Source organism: Cygnus olor, chromosome 8, assembly GCF_009769625.2.
Source record: "Cygnus olor isolate bCygOlo1 chromosome 8, bCygOlo1.pri.v2, whole genome shotgun sequence".
In the NCBI taxonomy this organism is placed as follows: domain Eukaryota; kingdom Metazoa; phylum Chordata; class Aves; order Anseriformes; family Anatidae; genus Cygnus; species Cygnus olor.
In genome coordinates this window covers 22,098,477-22,112,256 of record NC_049176.1, presented here as the reverse complement: position 1 = coordinate 22,112,256, position 13,780 = coordinate 22,098,477, and the positions used below count along the sequence as shown (strand labels likewise).

The 13,780-nt window shown below is 63.3% G+C and overlaps 1 protein-coding gene across 1 annotated transcript; it reads right to left on the bottom strand.

Moving 5' to 3' along the window:
* Window positions 1-4,462: 4,462 nt before the first annotated feature.
* KLF17 (Kruppel like factor 17) lies at window positions 4,463-8,026 on the bottom strand. Its single transcript, XM_040565775.1, has 3 exons — window positions 7,802-8,026; window positions 6,621-7,584; window positions 4,463-5,786 (listed from the first exon to the last, which is right to left on the bottom strand). Exons 1-3 carry the CDS (start codon window positions 7,892-7,894, stop codon window positions 5,611-5,613), a joined length of 1,233 nt encoding a protein of 410 aa, XP_040421709.1. The 5' UTR covers window positions 7,895-8,026; the 3' UTR covers window positions 4,463-5,610.
* Window positions 8,027-13,780: the final 5,754 nt, after the last annotated feature.

Here is a 13,780-nt window from a genome sequence, read left to right as displayed (position 1 = left end):
GACTGGCATCTCAGCTCTGCACCAGCACCCAGCCAGCACCATCTGCTGGGACCATGTCAGTGCACCCCACCAGGAGCTGTTGTCACCTCTGGATCACTGGCTGTTGTCCCCAGGACTCATTTATCCCTCTCTGCCCTGCTGCCACCCCTAATGAGGGTGGCTTTCAGCACCTCTGCCCTTCTTCCCACAGCAGCCTGGCAAGGACAGAGCCGGTCGCAAGGCCGCTCCCGCCTGGCCCGTTTGCTCACAGCTCTGCCGTGTCCATCCGAGCCCTGCCCGTGCCAGCGCGTGCGGCTGCTCGCGGCTTCAGCAGCCTGTGGTTTAGGAACTTCCCGAGCCAGAGGCTGCCTCTGGCTGCAGGCTGTCAGGACTCCCGTGTAACAGGGTGCCCTGTGCCACTCGTCAGCCTATTTGGGATCTCCACCATAACAACCTGCCCGGGGTGCCTCTTTCCTCCAGCCGTGCTGCGATGTTCCTGCTTACCAGGAGCAGTCCCACATGCGGTGCCCAGATGTGGCATGCTGGGTTTGTCCTGGAATGTCATACAACTTTCCACTTCATTTCCTCGTCCTTTTTAAATCGTTTCCAGCATCTTTCCTCGCTCTCTTAATCAGTCTGGCCAAGAGGTGGTATCCCCTATTCCCCAAGGTGGGTCTGCAGAGGGAGACAAGACTCCAGCACTGTGTTCAGAGGAAGGCTGCTGGCGTGGTCTCACCCCTGCTCTCCCTGCAGAGCTTGGCACTGTTGCCTCAGGGAGCTCCTCACCTTGAAGAGCTTTTTGCCATCAGAGGAGGAGCACCTCTCTTAGCCCCTCGCTTGCGGGTCATTCACAGTTTGTTCATGAAGCTATTCAACAGCACTTCTAGAAAACACAGCCAATTCTCATATAAAATCCAGAGACAGATGGCCATCCGGTGTCCTTGAGTTTTGATTTTAACCCCTGCTTTTATGCCTGAACTGCTCAAGCCCAGCTTCCAGCCTTACCCTTCTCTGCCAGATCCCAGGCACGCTCAGCCCTACCCTGCTGCGGGGCTCTGCAATCCGCTCGCTCCCCTCGATAAACTGCCAGCAGCACATTTTGAGCTCTTCTCCCTGTGGCAGAACCCTCTTAACCTCACAAAGCATGGCCGTGGAGGACAGATCCCACCTCCCCTGCACCTCCGCGTGTGTGGGTGTCACCGCGGGGCTGTGTCCCACCAGGAGCTGTAGGGACCTGCAAGCGAAACGCATTAGCTGGGAGCTTCTGCTGACCTGATCAGCAGCGAAACGATTAGCACAGCTTTCAAAGGAACCTAGAGATGAGGTTTCTGGGCAGCAATCGCTGCATCCAGGAGCCTTCAGCAAGCAAAGGGGCACAGCTGGAGATGTCGGACACCTGCAGGCACCTGGTCCTGGTGCAGGATGCTCTGCCCATGCCTGGCTCCAGGCACGGCCGCGGTGGCCCCAGGCCAGAGGTGTGCGTGTCTCCAGCCTGCGGCTCGAGGCGTGCATGTCCCCCAGGCTGGCACCAGCGGAGGAGGACAAGTGCAAACACTGCGGCCAGCAGGGCGGGAGGAGGTTATCTGGGGCCCAGCAGTGGAAAAACTCTCGGTGTGTGACTAAGGCACGATAGCACCAGGTGTGGGTCCAGGCAGGGCGAGCGAACTGGGGAGTTATCGCTTCCCCGTGGATTCAGGTGCCTGAAGCCAAATGTTTCCTAAGGGTGCGGTGACAGCCACGGCCCCGCTATCACGGCGCCTGGCCCACCCCACGGCCCAGCAGCGGGGATGCGGGGGCCGGCTGCTGGATTTTCCCCCATAGTGGGGACGGGACGCCAGGCCTGGGAGTGTCCCTCATTTCACTCCATTCCCAGGAGGTGAAATAAGAGTAAAACCACCACAGGTCCGCATCACCTCGCTTCCCACAGCATCCCCCTTGACCCTGGAGCACCTGGGCTACATCCCACCCCCAACATCTGCCCCATCCCACACCTAGCATCCTTGTCCCATCCCTGCCTCCCTGCCATCCCCAGACCCGTGACCCCCTTCTCCTGATGAAGGAGCTCCCCCCTGAAGCCATGACCCACCCCGGGGGCCCAATTCTGCCGACAGGTGACTGCGCGGAGCCGGCCACGCTGCGGCCGTGACTCACCCCTGTGCTGGGACCTGTTGCTCCATGTCTCGCTGCTTCCTTCCCCGCTGGGCTGACCCAGCTCGGCTAGGCCATAAGGTTGGGGCAGGAGGGTCAGGGACCTCAGTTTTGCCTTTTACCACAGTCCTGGGGGCCTCGGCCAGGCTGAGCCCAGGTTTGGGAGAAAGGGAGCCCAGGGTGGGGTTGGGGTGGTGGACAATGGCCCAGCGTGGGCACTGCGGTGTTGCCCTGCCAGCCCCCTTCACCCCAGCACTGAGCCCCTCTTGGGACCATCTCTCTCTCCCCTCTGGGGCAGCAGGATGCACTGTTGGTGCCACGTCTTCTGCGAAGCAGGCTCCCTCCTGCTTTACTGGAGCGTTTTGGGACCCACGTGCCCCTGCCAGGCCAGGGCAGAGCACTCTCCAGCTCACCTGGCAAGGATCGTGCCCCAGCCCTGCCTTCCCCAGCACTGGTCTGCCAAAAAAAGCATTTCTCAGCGCTCCTGAGGCTGTTTTCTTGCTGCCCTCATCACTTTGCAGGGCAGGTTTTGCCAGGGAAAGGACTGGACTCCCTTCTCCAACGGTCAGTGCATCTCAGCCAGGCAATTGAGAGAGGGTGTTTTTTATTAACAACAAATTAGGCGTAATTGCCATTTCCACTGCGGCCACTCCTTGCCCCGGCGAGGCTCCCGGCCGTACCGGTGCCTGTAGGATCGCACCCACGGCACGGGAGCCCCAGCACCCCCAGCCCCGGCGCTGTCCTCAGCCCCATGCGAGGCAGCAGCAGCGAGCACGGAGCCAGGCCCCGCTCCCGCCCCAGCGCAGCGATGATGAAAGGCGAGGAAGAACTGGTTTGTGCTCTGATCTCACAGCCCAGCCTCAAAACAGCCGCGGACTGTCACTCCGGCTCCCAGGATGCTCGGGGAGGACAGGACAGCAGAGCCAGCCTTTCCAGTGGGACAGGATGGTTGGAGAAATTCATCGTTCCCCTGGAAATAAAAATAATAATCATAATAAAAACACAAAGCCAGAGATTACTTATATGCACACAAACACGCAGGCACGCACTCTCTCCCCATCTGGCTTTGCCAGCCTGACTCATCGCTAATTCAAACAGCCCACACCTTTCCCTCTCCCTCCATGTGACATTTCGAACAAGTCTCTGGGGAAGAGGCAGCAGCCCTGGCACTTTGCTCCAGGTGTCCCACTGGTGTCAGACCCTTGCCCTTGGGTACAGGGGTCCCAGCAGCGAGATGTGCCCAGTGCCCCATCATAGGTCCCCTGTGTCCCGGCCCGGTCACGTCCGCACGCACACCCCTCAGAAACTGGGGCAAGCCGAGGGTGGAGGCAGCTGCAGAAAGGACAAGTGGATCGGTGACACCTGCAGATGGAGCCCCGTGGTCCCACGCCTGCAGGCGGGATGCAAAGCCCTAAAAGCTGGCTGCCACCCTCTTGGTGGCACCCCACCAACCCAGGACAGACCCAAGGGGCTGCAGACCGGGTGCTGGCCCCAGGATGGCCGCTCCCCGCTCTGCCATTCCCCGCTTTCCTCCAGCCTGGCTCACCACAGCCACCAGTAGTAAACGGGGAAGGAGTGGGATGAGCCCAGCCCGTGCTCGCAGCACGGCCACGTCCAATTTCCAGGAGCCCCAGGAGGATGCCGCCACCCCGGACAGGGTGATGCCGGGGGCCAGGGCACCGCGCAGCCCGCACCGTGCGCTCCCAGCACGGCATCAGGTCCAGGCAAGCCCCGGCCTTCGGAGGGCTGCGTGCATCACGGGTAATCAGCCGTGGGAGGGAGGGAGGCAGGGATGGAGCCAGACCTGCTCGCTGAGCTCAGGACCTGCCAGCACGCTGGTGCTGAGTCACCCCCATTAGCACCAGGAAGCCTCAGCACCTGAGCGCCAGGGGGGAGGACAGCGGGGACCGCACAGGGGGCCGAGTGGCCAGCACAAACCTTCTGGTGGGGATGGCACAGCTCGTGCCACACAGCTCCTGCTGCAGGGGACAGCGGGACGGAGCGCCGAGGGAAGGCGCCAGGGCCAGCGAGGCCGCCGTAAGGTTTCGGCTGCCATTCCCCTCGGCGGTGACTCACCGCAGGACCGGTCACGCCATCCCTGTGCCGCAATTGCCCCATCTGCAGATTAGGGAAACTGAGGCACGGGGAAGTGGGGTGACTCAAGAGCTGTTGCACAGGAGATGCCGCTCGGATGCCGAGGCTTGGGCGTTCCCCCATCGATCCTCCGCAGCTAACTTAAGCAGAAATGAACATCGATGTAAATATTTACTGACAAGCAAGCCCAGCCTCACCCACTCCTCTTAGAAGAAAGCTTTAAAGTAAACTCTCCTGGCTCTTTCAAGTTTACATCTTGTTTATTTATTATACAGCAGATCACAATATTTCAACAGTTTGCATATAAAGAAAAGTAACATTTCAGAGTGCGAGAGACCTAACGTGCCCAAGCAGAGAAATGTTAATTAACAATATACACAGACGGGAACAGTGCACTTCCCAAAGCCGAGACTCTCCTGTGTTCCCAGCCGGAAGAAAAAAAATATATTAAAAAACAGAAACATTATATATTACTGCTTTGTTTAATTTACAACTCGCTTTGCAGAAGCTGCACATAAAAAGACTCATTTTCTTTTGAGTTTTCTTTTTTTTTTCCCTTTAAGAAAGTTTCAAGTATAGCAGAGACCTGGGCATTCATAGCTGGACTCACTGTCCTTTACACACTAAGTTTAAAAAAAGCAGCATGGGGAAGGCAGCTGCAGCAGTACCTGGTGTCATCCTGAGGGGAAGAACAAAAATTAAAGCAGACCATGAGATGAGAGCCATTTCGGGCTCCCAGGCAGAGAACTGTGGGATCACCCAAGACAGGACAGCCCAGCAGGGTCCCAAGCTGGCATCGGGAGCATCCCTCACTCTCTGTGCGAGGTGATGCTGCGCTGCTGACCCCTACAAACCTTTCCACCCATGAGCCATGATTAGATCCCACCCTCGCCCTGTCCTCTCAGGGCTTTTGGGCCAGGGGGTTTGTTCTGAAGGCCTCAACCAAGCAGAGCAGAGCCACAGGACACAGGTCTCCAGCAGGAGCTTAGCCGCTGTCAGCCACCACAGTCCCCGGTGCCGGGGGTGGAGGGGGGTGCCAGGATCAGGGAGGAGGTTTTTTTTAATTTTTTTTTAAAGCTGTTGCCAAATACAAGCTAGGAGCTCTGGGGACAGACCCCTGCTGCACCAGACCCTCCAGTGGTTCCCAGGCAGGAGACGCTCGGCTCCCCGCAGCCCTGCTCCCCACCTCCACCCCAAAAAGCAGCCCTTCCTTCCCCAGCACGCAGCCGAGCCCAGCTCTCACAGCGGGGGCAGGAGGAGAAGAGGAGTTATCAGCTACAAGCGGAGAGGGGCTGGGCTGCTCCCCAGCACCGGCCCGACGCTATTTACACCGTGAGGAGCTGCTCCTGGGCAGGGGGGGGGAGGCTGAGCGCGGCCGCGGCCCACCGCTCACATGTGCCGCTTCATGTGGAGGGCGAGGTGGTCGGAGCGGGAGAAAGCCCGCTCGCAGAGGTGGCACTGGAAGGGCCGGTGCCCCGTGTGCTTGCGGTAGTGGCGGGTCAGCTCATCGGAGCGGGCAAACTTCCAGCCACAGCCTTCCCAGGTGCAGTGGTAGGGCTTCTCGCCTGCGGGGGAGAAGGGGGTCAGCGGGCACGGGGGGTCCCAACCCTCCACGGGCCTTCACCCGTGTCCTCCTGCCCAGCCCTCCCTGCGTTTTGAGGGATCCCTGCCCACCACCCTATGCTCGCTCTGGAGGGGAACCCTGCCGTGCACCTTCCCCCGACCCCCGTTTTCACCTGACCCCTTTTTGTCCCCCATCTTGTCACTTTTCCCACTGCTACCCTGCGTGCCCCTGCGCACCCCTACCCCACGTGCCTCTGCCCCGCTTCAAGCTGCGGCTGCTCCCCTGCCTGTCCCTGCTGCGGATCCTCACCATGTACCACCACACCCCAGCTCCGCTGGGGGGCCTCACCAGTACCCCCCAGCCCACCTTGGGGCCCCCTCCCCGCTCATCCTCAGCCCGGCTGCGGGGCTTATCCATGCGGCCGTTTGGGGAACCCTATACCCCAGGGGACATCTCACCGCGTGCCCCGATCCCTGTACGCCCCTGCCCAGCCCCACTACGGGGTCCTGAGCACCCCTGACCCCACATATCCCCCAGTGCAGGCTGCGGGGTCTCCCTGATCTTCACTGCCCACCGCAGTCCGGCCCCACCGCGGGGACCCCATAAACAGCCCAGAGGGCTGGGGGATCCCTCAAACACACCCAAACCGACAGCAGGGCGTCTCCTCGGTGCTCCCCTACAGCGGGGACCCCGCGGGTGTCCCCGGCGCCATCAACCCCGCTCCCACCGCACTGCTCCGGGGCTGCGCCCGCCCCACACCGTGGTCCCCCAGCCCCTCTCCATGCACATCCCGAGCCTGCCCCGACCCCCGGCCGCCCCCTCGGGGCTCCCTTACCCGTGTGCGTCCGCATGTGCGCCTTGAGGTGGGAGCTCTTGGTGTAGGTCTTGCCGCAGCCCGGGTATTCACAGTTGTGGGTCGCCGTCCGCTTGCGCGCCCAGGAGCGGCGGCCGCGCTTGGGCTTGCAGTCCTCGGGGGGGGCCCCGGCTGGGAAATACTCCAGCACCGGGGAGTTGGGCGGTGTGACCAGCAACCCCGGCAGCCCCCCCGGGCCCGGCCCCGGCCCCTTGAGGGGCTCCCTGAAAACACTGAAGTGTCCATGAAACTGCGGCGGCGGCTGGGGGGCGAAGTGGGGCGCGTAGCGGTGCGGGGCCACGGCGTAGTGGGGCGGCAGGTCGGCCAGGAGGTGGGGGTCGGTGCCGGGCAGAGGCTCCTCGGGGGGGCCCAGACGGCCGTGGGCGAAGCCCGGGTAAGGCAGCGGTGGCCCCGGCACCGGGCCCGGCGCCATGCGGGGGGGCTTGTGCTCGCCGCCGCCCGGCCCCAGGTAGTCGCCACCGGGCATCCCCAGCATGCAGGCTCGCTCCTCGGGCTGCTCCTTCTTGATGCGGGGCCCGAAGGGCTGCGAGGGGTCCAGGGGCAGCGGGCGGCTCAGGGCCGGGTGGAGGGGCGGGTGGTGGTGGTGGTGATGGTGGTGGGGGCCGCCGGGCACCCGCAGCTCCGTGTACTCCCTCCGCTGCAGGTCGCAGTGGCCGGGCAGGTCCGGGGTGAGCAGCTCGGCCACGTAGCTGTGGCCCTGGCCCTCGGGGTAAGGAGCCGGGAACTTGCCCGGAGCCGGGTAGGAGCCGTCGCTGTCGTACGTGGTGCCGCAGCTCTCCGGGGTCTCGGGCAGGGGGTAGTTGGGGCCGGGCGGTCCCTGCCCGCCGCTGCTGGTGTGCGCCAGGATGAAATCCAAATCCACGAACTTCCCCAAGTCGTCCTCCTCCCGCTTGACGGCGGCGGGGCCGTCCTGCTGCAGCATCCTCTGCGGGGAGAGGGGCGTCAGGGCCGGCGGCAGCCCCCCCCCCCCCCCCCCGCCGGTACACCGGGACCCCCAACCCCTCCGCCGGGGCGACACCGCCACCCCCGGGGCGCCCTCCGACGGCTGGAAGGGGGCTCGGCGGTGGGGCCGAGCACCGAGCCCGGTGCCCCCACCCCCCACCCCGTTCCCCCCCACCCCCACCCCTTGCCCCGGTGCTTACGTGGAGCATATCGGCCGGGCGCTCCTCCAGCGGCAGCAGGCTGGCGAAGGTGGAGATGGAGGGCAGGGTGCTCTCGTCCACGGCCGCCGCCATGGCGGGCCGGGACCGGGCACCGGGACCGGGCACCGGGAGCGGGGCCGGGGCGGGCTGGGGGGGGGGGGAGCGCGGTGCGCGGGGGCCCGGCTCCGCTCCCCGCGGCGGCGGCAGCGCTGCTCTGCGCCGCCCCGCGCCCCTAAGCTGTTAACAGCATGGCTGCGCCCCCATTGGCCCGCCGCGCATTGATATTCACCGCCGGGCCAGCCCATTGGCTTTGGCAGGGCTGTGGACACGCCCCCCTCATGTTTAGCCACGCCCCCTCGTGGGGGTGCCCCGACGGGACCGGGTGGGGGTCCCAGTCCCCGTCCCTATTCACGCCCGTGCCCCCGGTCCCGGTCCCTATCCATGTATCCATGTCCCGGTCCCGGTCTCTGCCCGGGATGCCGGTGCCCGGAGAGCACGGCGAGGTGGGGGGGTCCCTGCCCCGCTATGGGAACGGGGGGGTCCCGGGGTGGGGGTCCCGGGACGCCGCGGGCCAGCAGGGTGCTGGTTTGGGTCCCTGGGGGCTCTCCATGCGCTGCCCACGGGGTGAGCGGGGAGCGCAAAGGCCGGGGTGTCCCTGCCCCACAGGGGGTACCCACACCCCTCTGGCTGTTCCACGCCGCTGTGCGTTGACACGAGTGGGTGCCTGGGCCGGCGAGCCGGGCACGGTGGTCGTGCCGAAAAACGCCGAGCAAAGGTGCCACCACGATGGGTGCCGGTGCTGGGGTGGGAGGCAGCACCGCGGGGTGCTGTGCCCCCAGTGCCGCCCGCTTCGTGTAACGGCATCAGTGAGGCCGCGTCCCCCCACACCGATGCCGTCGGTGGGGCAATCAGCAGCCCAGAGCGCAGCAGCTGCCATCTGGCTGCGCGCAGGGTGCGTGTGCGAGCAGAGATAACCACCCGGCCGCCCCTACCGGGGGGCTGGCACCCTGCCTGCCTCGCCTCATCTCGCCCCGCAGCCCCCACGGGACGTTTGCCTGCCCTGCCTAGGGACCGACGGCACGGCCGAGCCCCCTGTGCCCTGCCACGGAGGGCAGGGGGCGGCGGTGCCACCCTGCCCACCCCAAGGAGCCCCTGCACGGTGCTGTCCACCTGAGAGCTTCCCGCAGTGGGGGCTGCGAGGGGAGCAGGGTGTTCCCCCTCACAGGAGACACAAGGGTGCCCTGCTCCCAGACATCGAGCAGGCACACGGCACGGGGAGCCCGGGCACCGGGCAGCCTCCTCCAGGGCCTCTGTGCCGTCCCGCTGGGAGACCTCCTCCGCTTGGCCTCCCTCCAGGCAGTACCAGGAATGGCCCGGTTACTGTTGCGTTTGTCAAGAAGCAATAGCCCTTATCTCCCTGAGCCCGTCTCCCTGCTTTCTGGGGCTTTCCATCTCCAGATACCTTTCTAAGAACTCAGGCTGCAGCCTTTCGCTATTCAGAAGCGAGGAGTCGATTTAAAAAAAAAAAAAAAAAAAAACAAATATAAACACCGAAGGTGAGGCGCGCACACACACACACACACACACGCACTGCTGCTGGATCCAAAGCCACCCTACCAGTTGCTTTCATCACCGCGCTTTAATTATAAGGGTGGAGCGTTGCAATAAATTATTTCAGTAATCCAGTGGAACAACAACGATTTAAATCTTCCCCCTTTTACCAAGAATCCCTGCCCTCGTTTCCAGAGCACGCGCTGGGGCTCAGCCCGGCGAGGCAGCAGGTTTGGTAATGCCACCCAGCGGGTCGAAACGCACGGGCTGCGGAGCCCGTCCTCTGAAAAAGCTGCCTCTGAACCGGGGAAGCCAAGAAGTATGTGGGCATCACCTGAAATCCCTGCTAGCCTGGCCCCCAGAGCAGCTTATTTAAGTCGCCGGCTAATCCCATTATTTGTTTCTTGTCCAAATAATAATTAATAGCGAGGCAGTTCCTGCCCCAAACTTTTACAGATAAGTGAGAGCAGATGCCAGAGGAGACAGGCACCTGGTCCACTTGGTTTTCCCCCTTTCCGGGCAGTTTTGCTGGCTGCATCCATGCAGCGCTGGCATATTTTGAGAGAGGTGTCGCCAGCAGGTCAGGCTCATTTTTACAGCCAATATTTCGTGCAAATGCAAGGTATTCCCCAGGAAACCCTCGGTGCTTATGCTCGGGCAGGAGGGCCAGCATGGAGGGGAGCAGCACCGTGCCCGAAAACCAACACTACGAGGACTGACAGCACGGGGAGAGAGCGGGACGAGGGCACGGGAGGGCTCTGTGCACCGCGAGCCTCCGCTGGGGCTGGTCGGAGGCGAACGGGCTCGGCCAGAGGCAGACGGCGTGCGCGCAGCCCACTGTTGACAGAAGCCCGTTTAGGAAATGCGAATTATCTCTCGCGCGGCTGCAGCAGGCTGTAAAAGTAGATGGCATCAGACAAGATCAAACAGCAGCTCAGCGGGAGAGCAAACAGCGGGTGGGGAGGGCTGCGCGCCGAGGCGAGGGCCCAGGAGGAAAGGGTTAAGGGTTGTCCCTGCTCCGGGCACATCCCGCCCCGACGGATGGCAGCGAGGGGTGCTGGTGGGCGCAGGGGGCTGGTGGCACTGCCAGAGATGGCATCGGTGCCCAGATTGCCGTGAGAGACCTCGGGAGATGCAGAAAACACCCGGTGCTGGATGACAGCGGCACTGTGTCTCCTCTTGTGCCCTTCAACTGGGGCTGGGGGGCTGGGGCAAACCCAGGGACTCTGTTTTGGGGCATCCACAGTGCCCCCCCTCCTACGGGGAACCACAGAGTCCCTATAGCACCGCCCACAGCATCACAGCTCAGGGAGCTTCTGCCTTGGAGGGAGGCAAACCTGGAGCCCCCAGGGCACAGGAGGGGTCCCGCGGGGAGGTGCTGTGGGGACGCAGGTAGCGGAGCACCCCGGGCTGGTGGGACATGTGGGGGGCGGCTTCCCGAGAGCACAAAGCGGACCTGGCTGGGTGTTGCTCCCTGTCCTCCCCTCTGCTTAGGGCCGGCCTGCCTGGGGAAGGGTCCAGGAGCCCCCAAACCTGCCCCCCGTCTCCCCCAAGCCCCCTTCCCCTCCTGGAAAGAAAAGAGGAACCGAAAATGAAATTAAAGCATAATTCAATCCGGAGCGGGTCCAGAATAAAGTCATCTGCTCTTATCGTGTGCTGGCAGGCTCTTCCCGCTCTGCAACAAACACAATGTTATCAGGGCACAGAGGGCAGATTCGTTTGCACCGGCCCAGCGAGCTGCCGTGTCCGCCCTGCCTGCCCCGGCACGGGGAGCACCGGGGCGCACGACCGGGACTGGGGGTCTGGGGGGGTGTCAGTGCCTCGGCACCGCAGAGGGTCCCCCCCCGTGTCCCCCGGCTGGGGCAGCTGGTTCAGGTCCCTCCCAGTGTCACGGCACAGCCAACGCTGTGGGGGGACAGGGCTTGGGGAGATGTCTGTCCGCAGGAGCACACATGTCCCTGTCTCCCATGGGTGCTCCCCGAGTGCCAGCGCACCCCAGGGGTGACCCGGCGGGTATGGGGGCAGAGCCACCAGCCCTGCAGTTCGCCAGGTCCTGCAGCTGCCAGAGCTGGGTGCCCACTGCTCTCAGCACACGCTCCAGCCCCACTGAACCACATCCCACATCCCACGTCCCACATCCCACATCCCACATCCAACATCCCGCATCCCGCATCCCGCATCCCGCTTTGATCTCCGCCCGCTCCCGGCCCGAGCCCTGGCTGTGCCCTGGTGGCTGGGGCTGCTGGGCTGGCTGTTATGGGGCCAGCACAGCCTTGCGAGTCTTTCTTTATATACCCCTGTTATTTTTAACTCTGCCTACGCAAATCCCAAATCCGGAATGAGCAGCGGCCCGGGGCCAAGGGGAAATGGACATGGTGCAAATTTCCTGCCCTTTTTACCTCTCTTCCTCTATAACATACAGCAACGTTTTTCCTCCACGGCTTAACTTTCACTGCTACAGGAAAGCTGAAAGCACCGGGCCCCGCGTGGAGCCGCGGGGGCCAGCGATGGACGGGGTCTTCCCCCGGCAGCTGGGCGCTCGCAGGGGATGTCACACCTGGAGGGTGCCGGGAGACGGCCCGAGCCACAAGGCACCGCGCCGTCGACATGACAGGCTCGAGACATCCAGCCCTCGCAGTGACATCCTCACGTGTGAACTGGTGTGCTCACGGGGCCGCATCCTGCCGCCCAGCACCGCCACAAGGAGCCGTTCCTTGGGACTGCCACTGAAAAGAGTGGCAGAGAGGAGCTGTGGCACCCCAGCATGCCTGGGGGAAAAGGAGGGATTGCCGTTTTCTGCTTGTTGGTGATAAACAGGGAAGGCCGGGAGGAAGGGAGGATATTTTTCCCCAGCTTTTCTGTTTTAGTCTCCAAGAAGAAGCCCCAGCACGCAGTGCCGGCAGGTTGTGCTGGGAGTTTCGCAGTGGGCATTGCTGTTTGTGGGAAGGGCACGGCCGCATGGCTCAGGGGTTGTGTGCTGTGACCTCTCAGGCTGGGGTCTGATAGTTACACATCACGTATGAGCAATTTCAGACAATTTCAAAATAATTTCACGTTTTCGAATAATCCAATCTCAGCCGCTCTTTTCTGAGCAGCCTCCGTCCCTCATCCCCGGCGATGCTACGAGTGATTCAGCCTCCAATTAACCCGTGCTTTCCTTCTAACCTCCCTTTCCCATACACACACTAAGCCAGGGAAAGTGCAGGAGCGGATCCCCGTGCTCGTCCCTCCTGCTCCGTGCGGGGACACGACGTTCCCCAGCCCAGCGCCACCCCGGCTGCGCGCAGGCGTGGCTGCGGTACGCGGGGCACCGCGGCGGCGGCGGCGGTGGCACGGCAATAACTTTCCGACGGGAGGTGTGGCACGGGGCTGAGCGAACGGGCACCGCCGTGAGTCACCGGCACCGCCGCCAGCCGCCGGACACGGCCCCGGTGCACGGCAGCGGGGGAGCAGGCAGGGACCAAGGACGGACGCACGGACAGGACAGCCCCGGGGGACGAGGGAGCGAAAGCGCATCCTCGGCTGGGGCTGCTCGTAAAGCTGCGTGGCTGTGCTTCGGGAAGTGGTGTTTAATTACCCAGCCTCCCTGTTAGTAAATAGGTTTGCAGTGACAAAGGGGTGGATTTTTTTATTTTTTTTTCACTCACGCGCTGCTGCGCCGGCGAGCTGGTCCCCTGGGAATGCCAGCTCCAAAATAGACCTGCTCTCTCGTTGGAAGTGATCGAATGGGAATACAAGCTGCCCGAGCCCAAGCCCAATTCCTCCTTTTGTTCTGGGGATCTGGCAGCGAAGGGGTTAGGAGCGGAGCGACAGGAACTCGCCTTCTCTTTAATTGACCTCCGATGATGAAACAATCTAGCAAACAATTTAGAAATGTGCATCCAGTGAGATCATCGGGAAAACTTCTCCGGGAAGGAGCCCAGGGAAAGGAAGGTGGCGGTAATCCACCTGCTCCGGCCGGCCTGGCCGCCCGCTGCGGCACGGCCACACGGGGCAAGCCGAGCAGGGGCGAGCTGTAAGCAGCACCGCTTCCCATCCTCCACCACATCGCCAGGCCCATCCTGTCTTATCCCAGATGCCCCCTCTGGTCCCCTGTCCCAAAACCAGGCTGGTTTTTGACCTCTCCCTGCCTGCTCCCGTGGGGCACCCGTCCTCTGTGTTTCCAGCCCTCCCTGGGCTGCTCGGTGCCCGTTTTGTCCCCGCCAGCACTGAGCGGCCGCACTGCCCGGCTCCATCCCCCAGCAGGAATGTGCTGGAGGTGACACAGCCGCCCCCATGGGCACATCCAGGACAGGACCTGCTCTTCCAAGGCACGGCGGAGGGAAAGCCCCCCCGTCCCCAGGAGGGCTGCCTCCCCGGGGATTTCCATCCGCCCACTCCCCGGCCCCCGGCAGCCACCCGGGAAGGGCTGGCGCAGCTCCCTGGCCC

Excerpts from the sequence above, each read along its gene's own strand:
- KLF17 (XM_040565775.1), bottom strand. The coding sequence starts at position 7,894 with ATGGCGGCGGCCGTGGACGAGAGCACCCTGCCCTCCATCTCCACCTTC. Across the intron at positions 7,585-7,801 it reads GCCCGGCCGATATGCTCCAC|AGGATGCTGCAGCAGGACGG; the intron begins GTAAGCACCGGG and ends CTCTCCCCGCAG. Across the intron at positions 5,787-6,620 it reads GCACATGCGGACGCACACGG|GCGAGAAGCCCTACCACTGC; the intron begins GTAAGGGAGCCC and ends TCTCCCCCGCAG.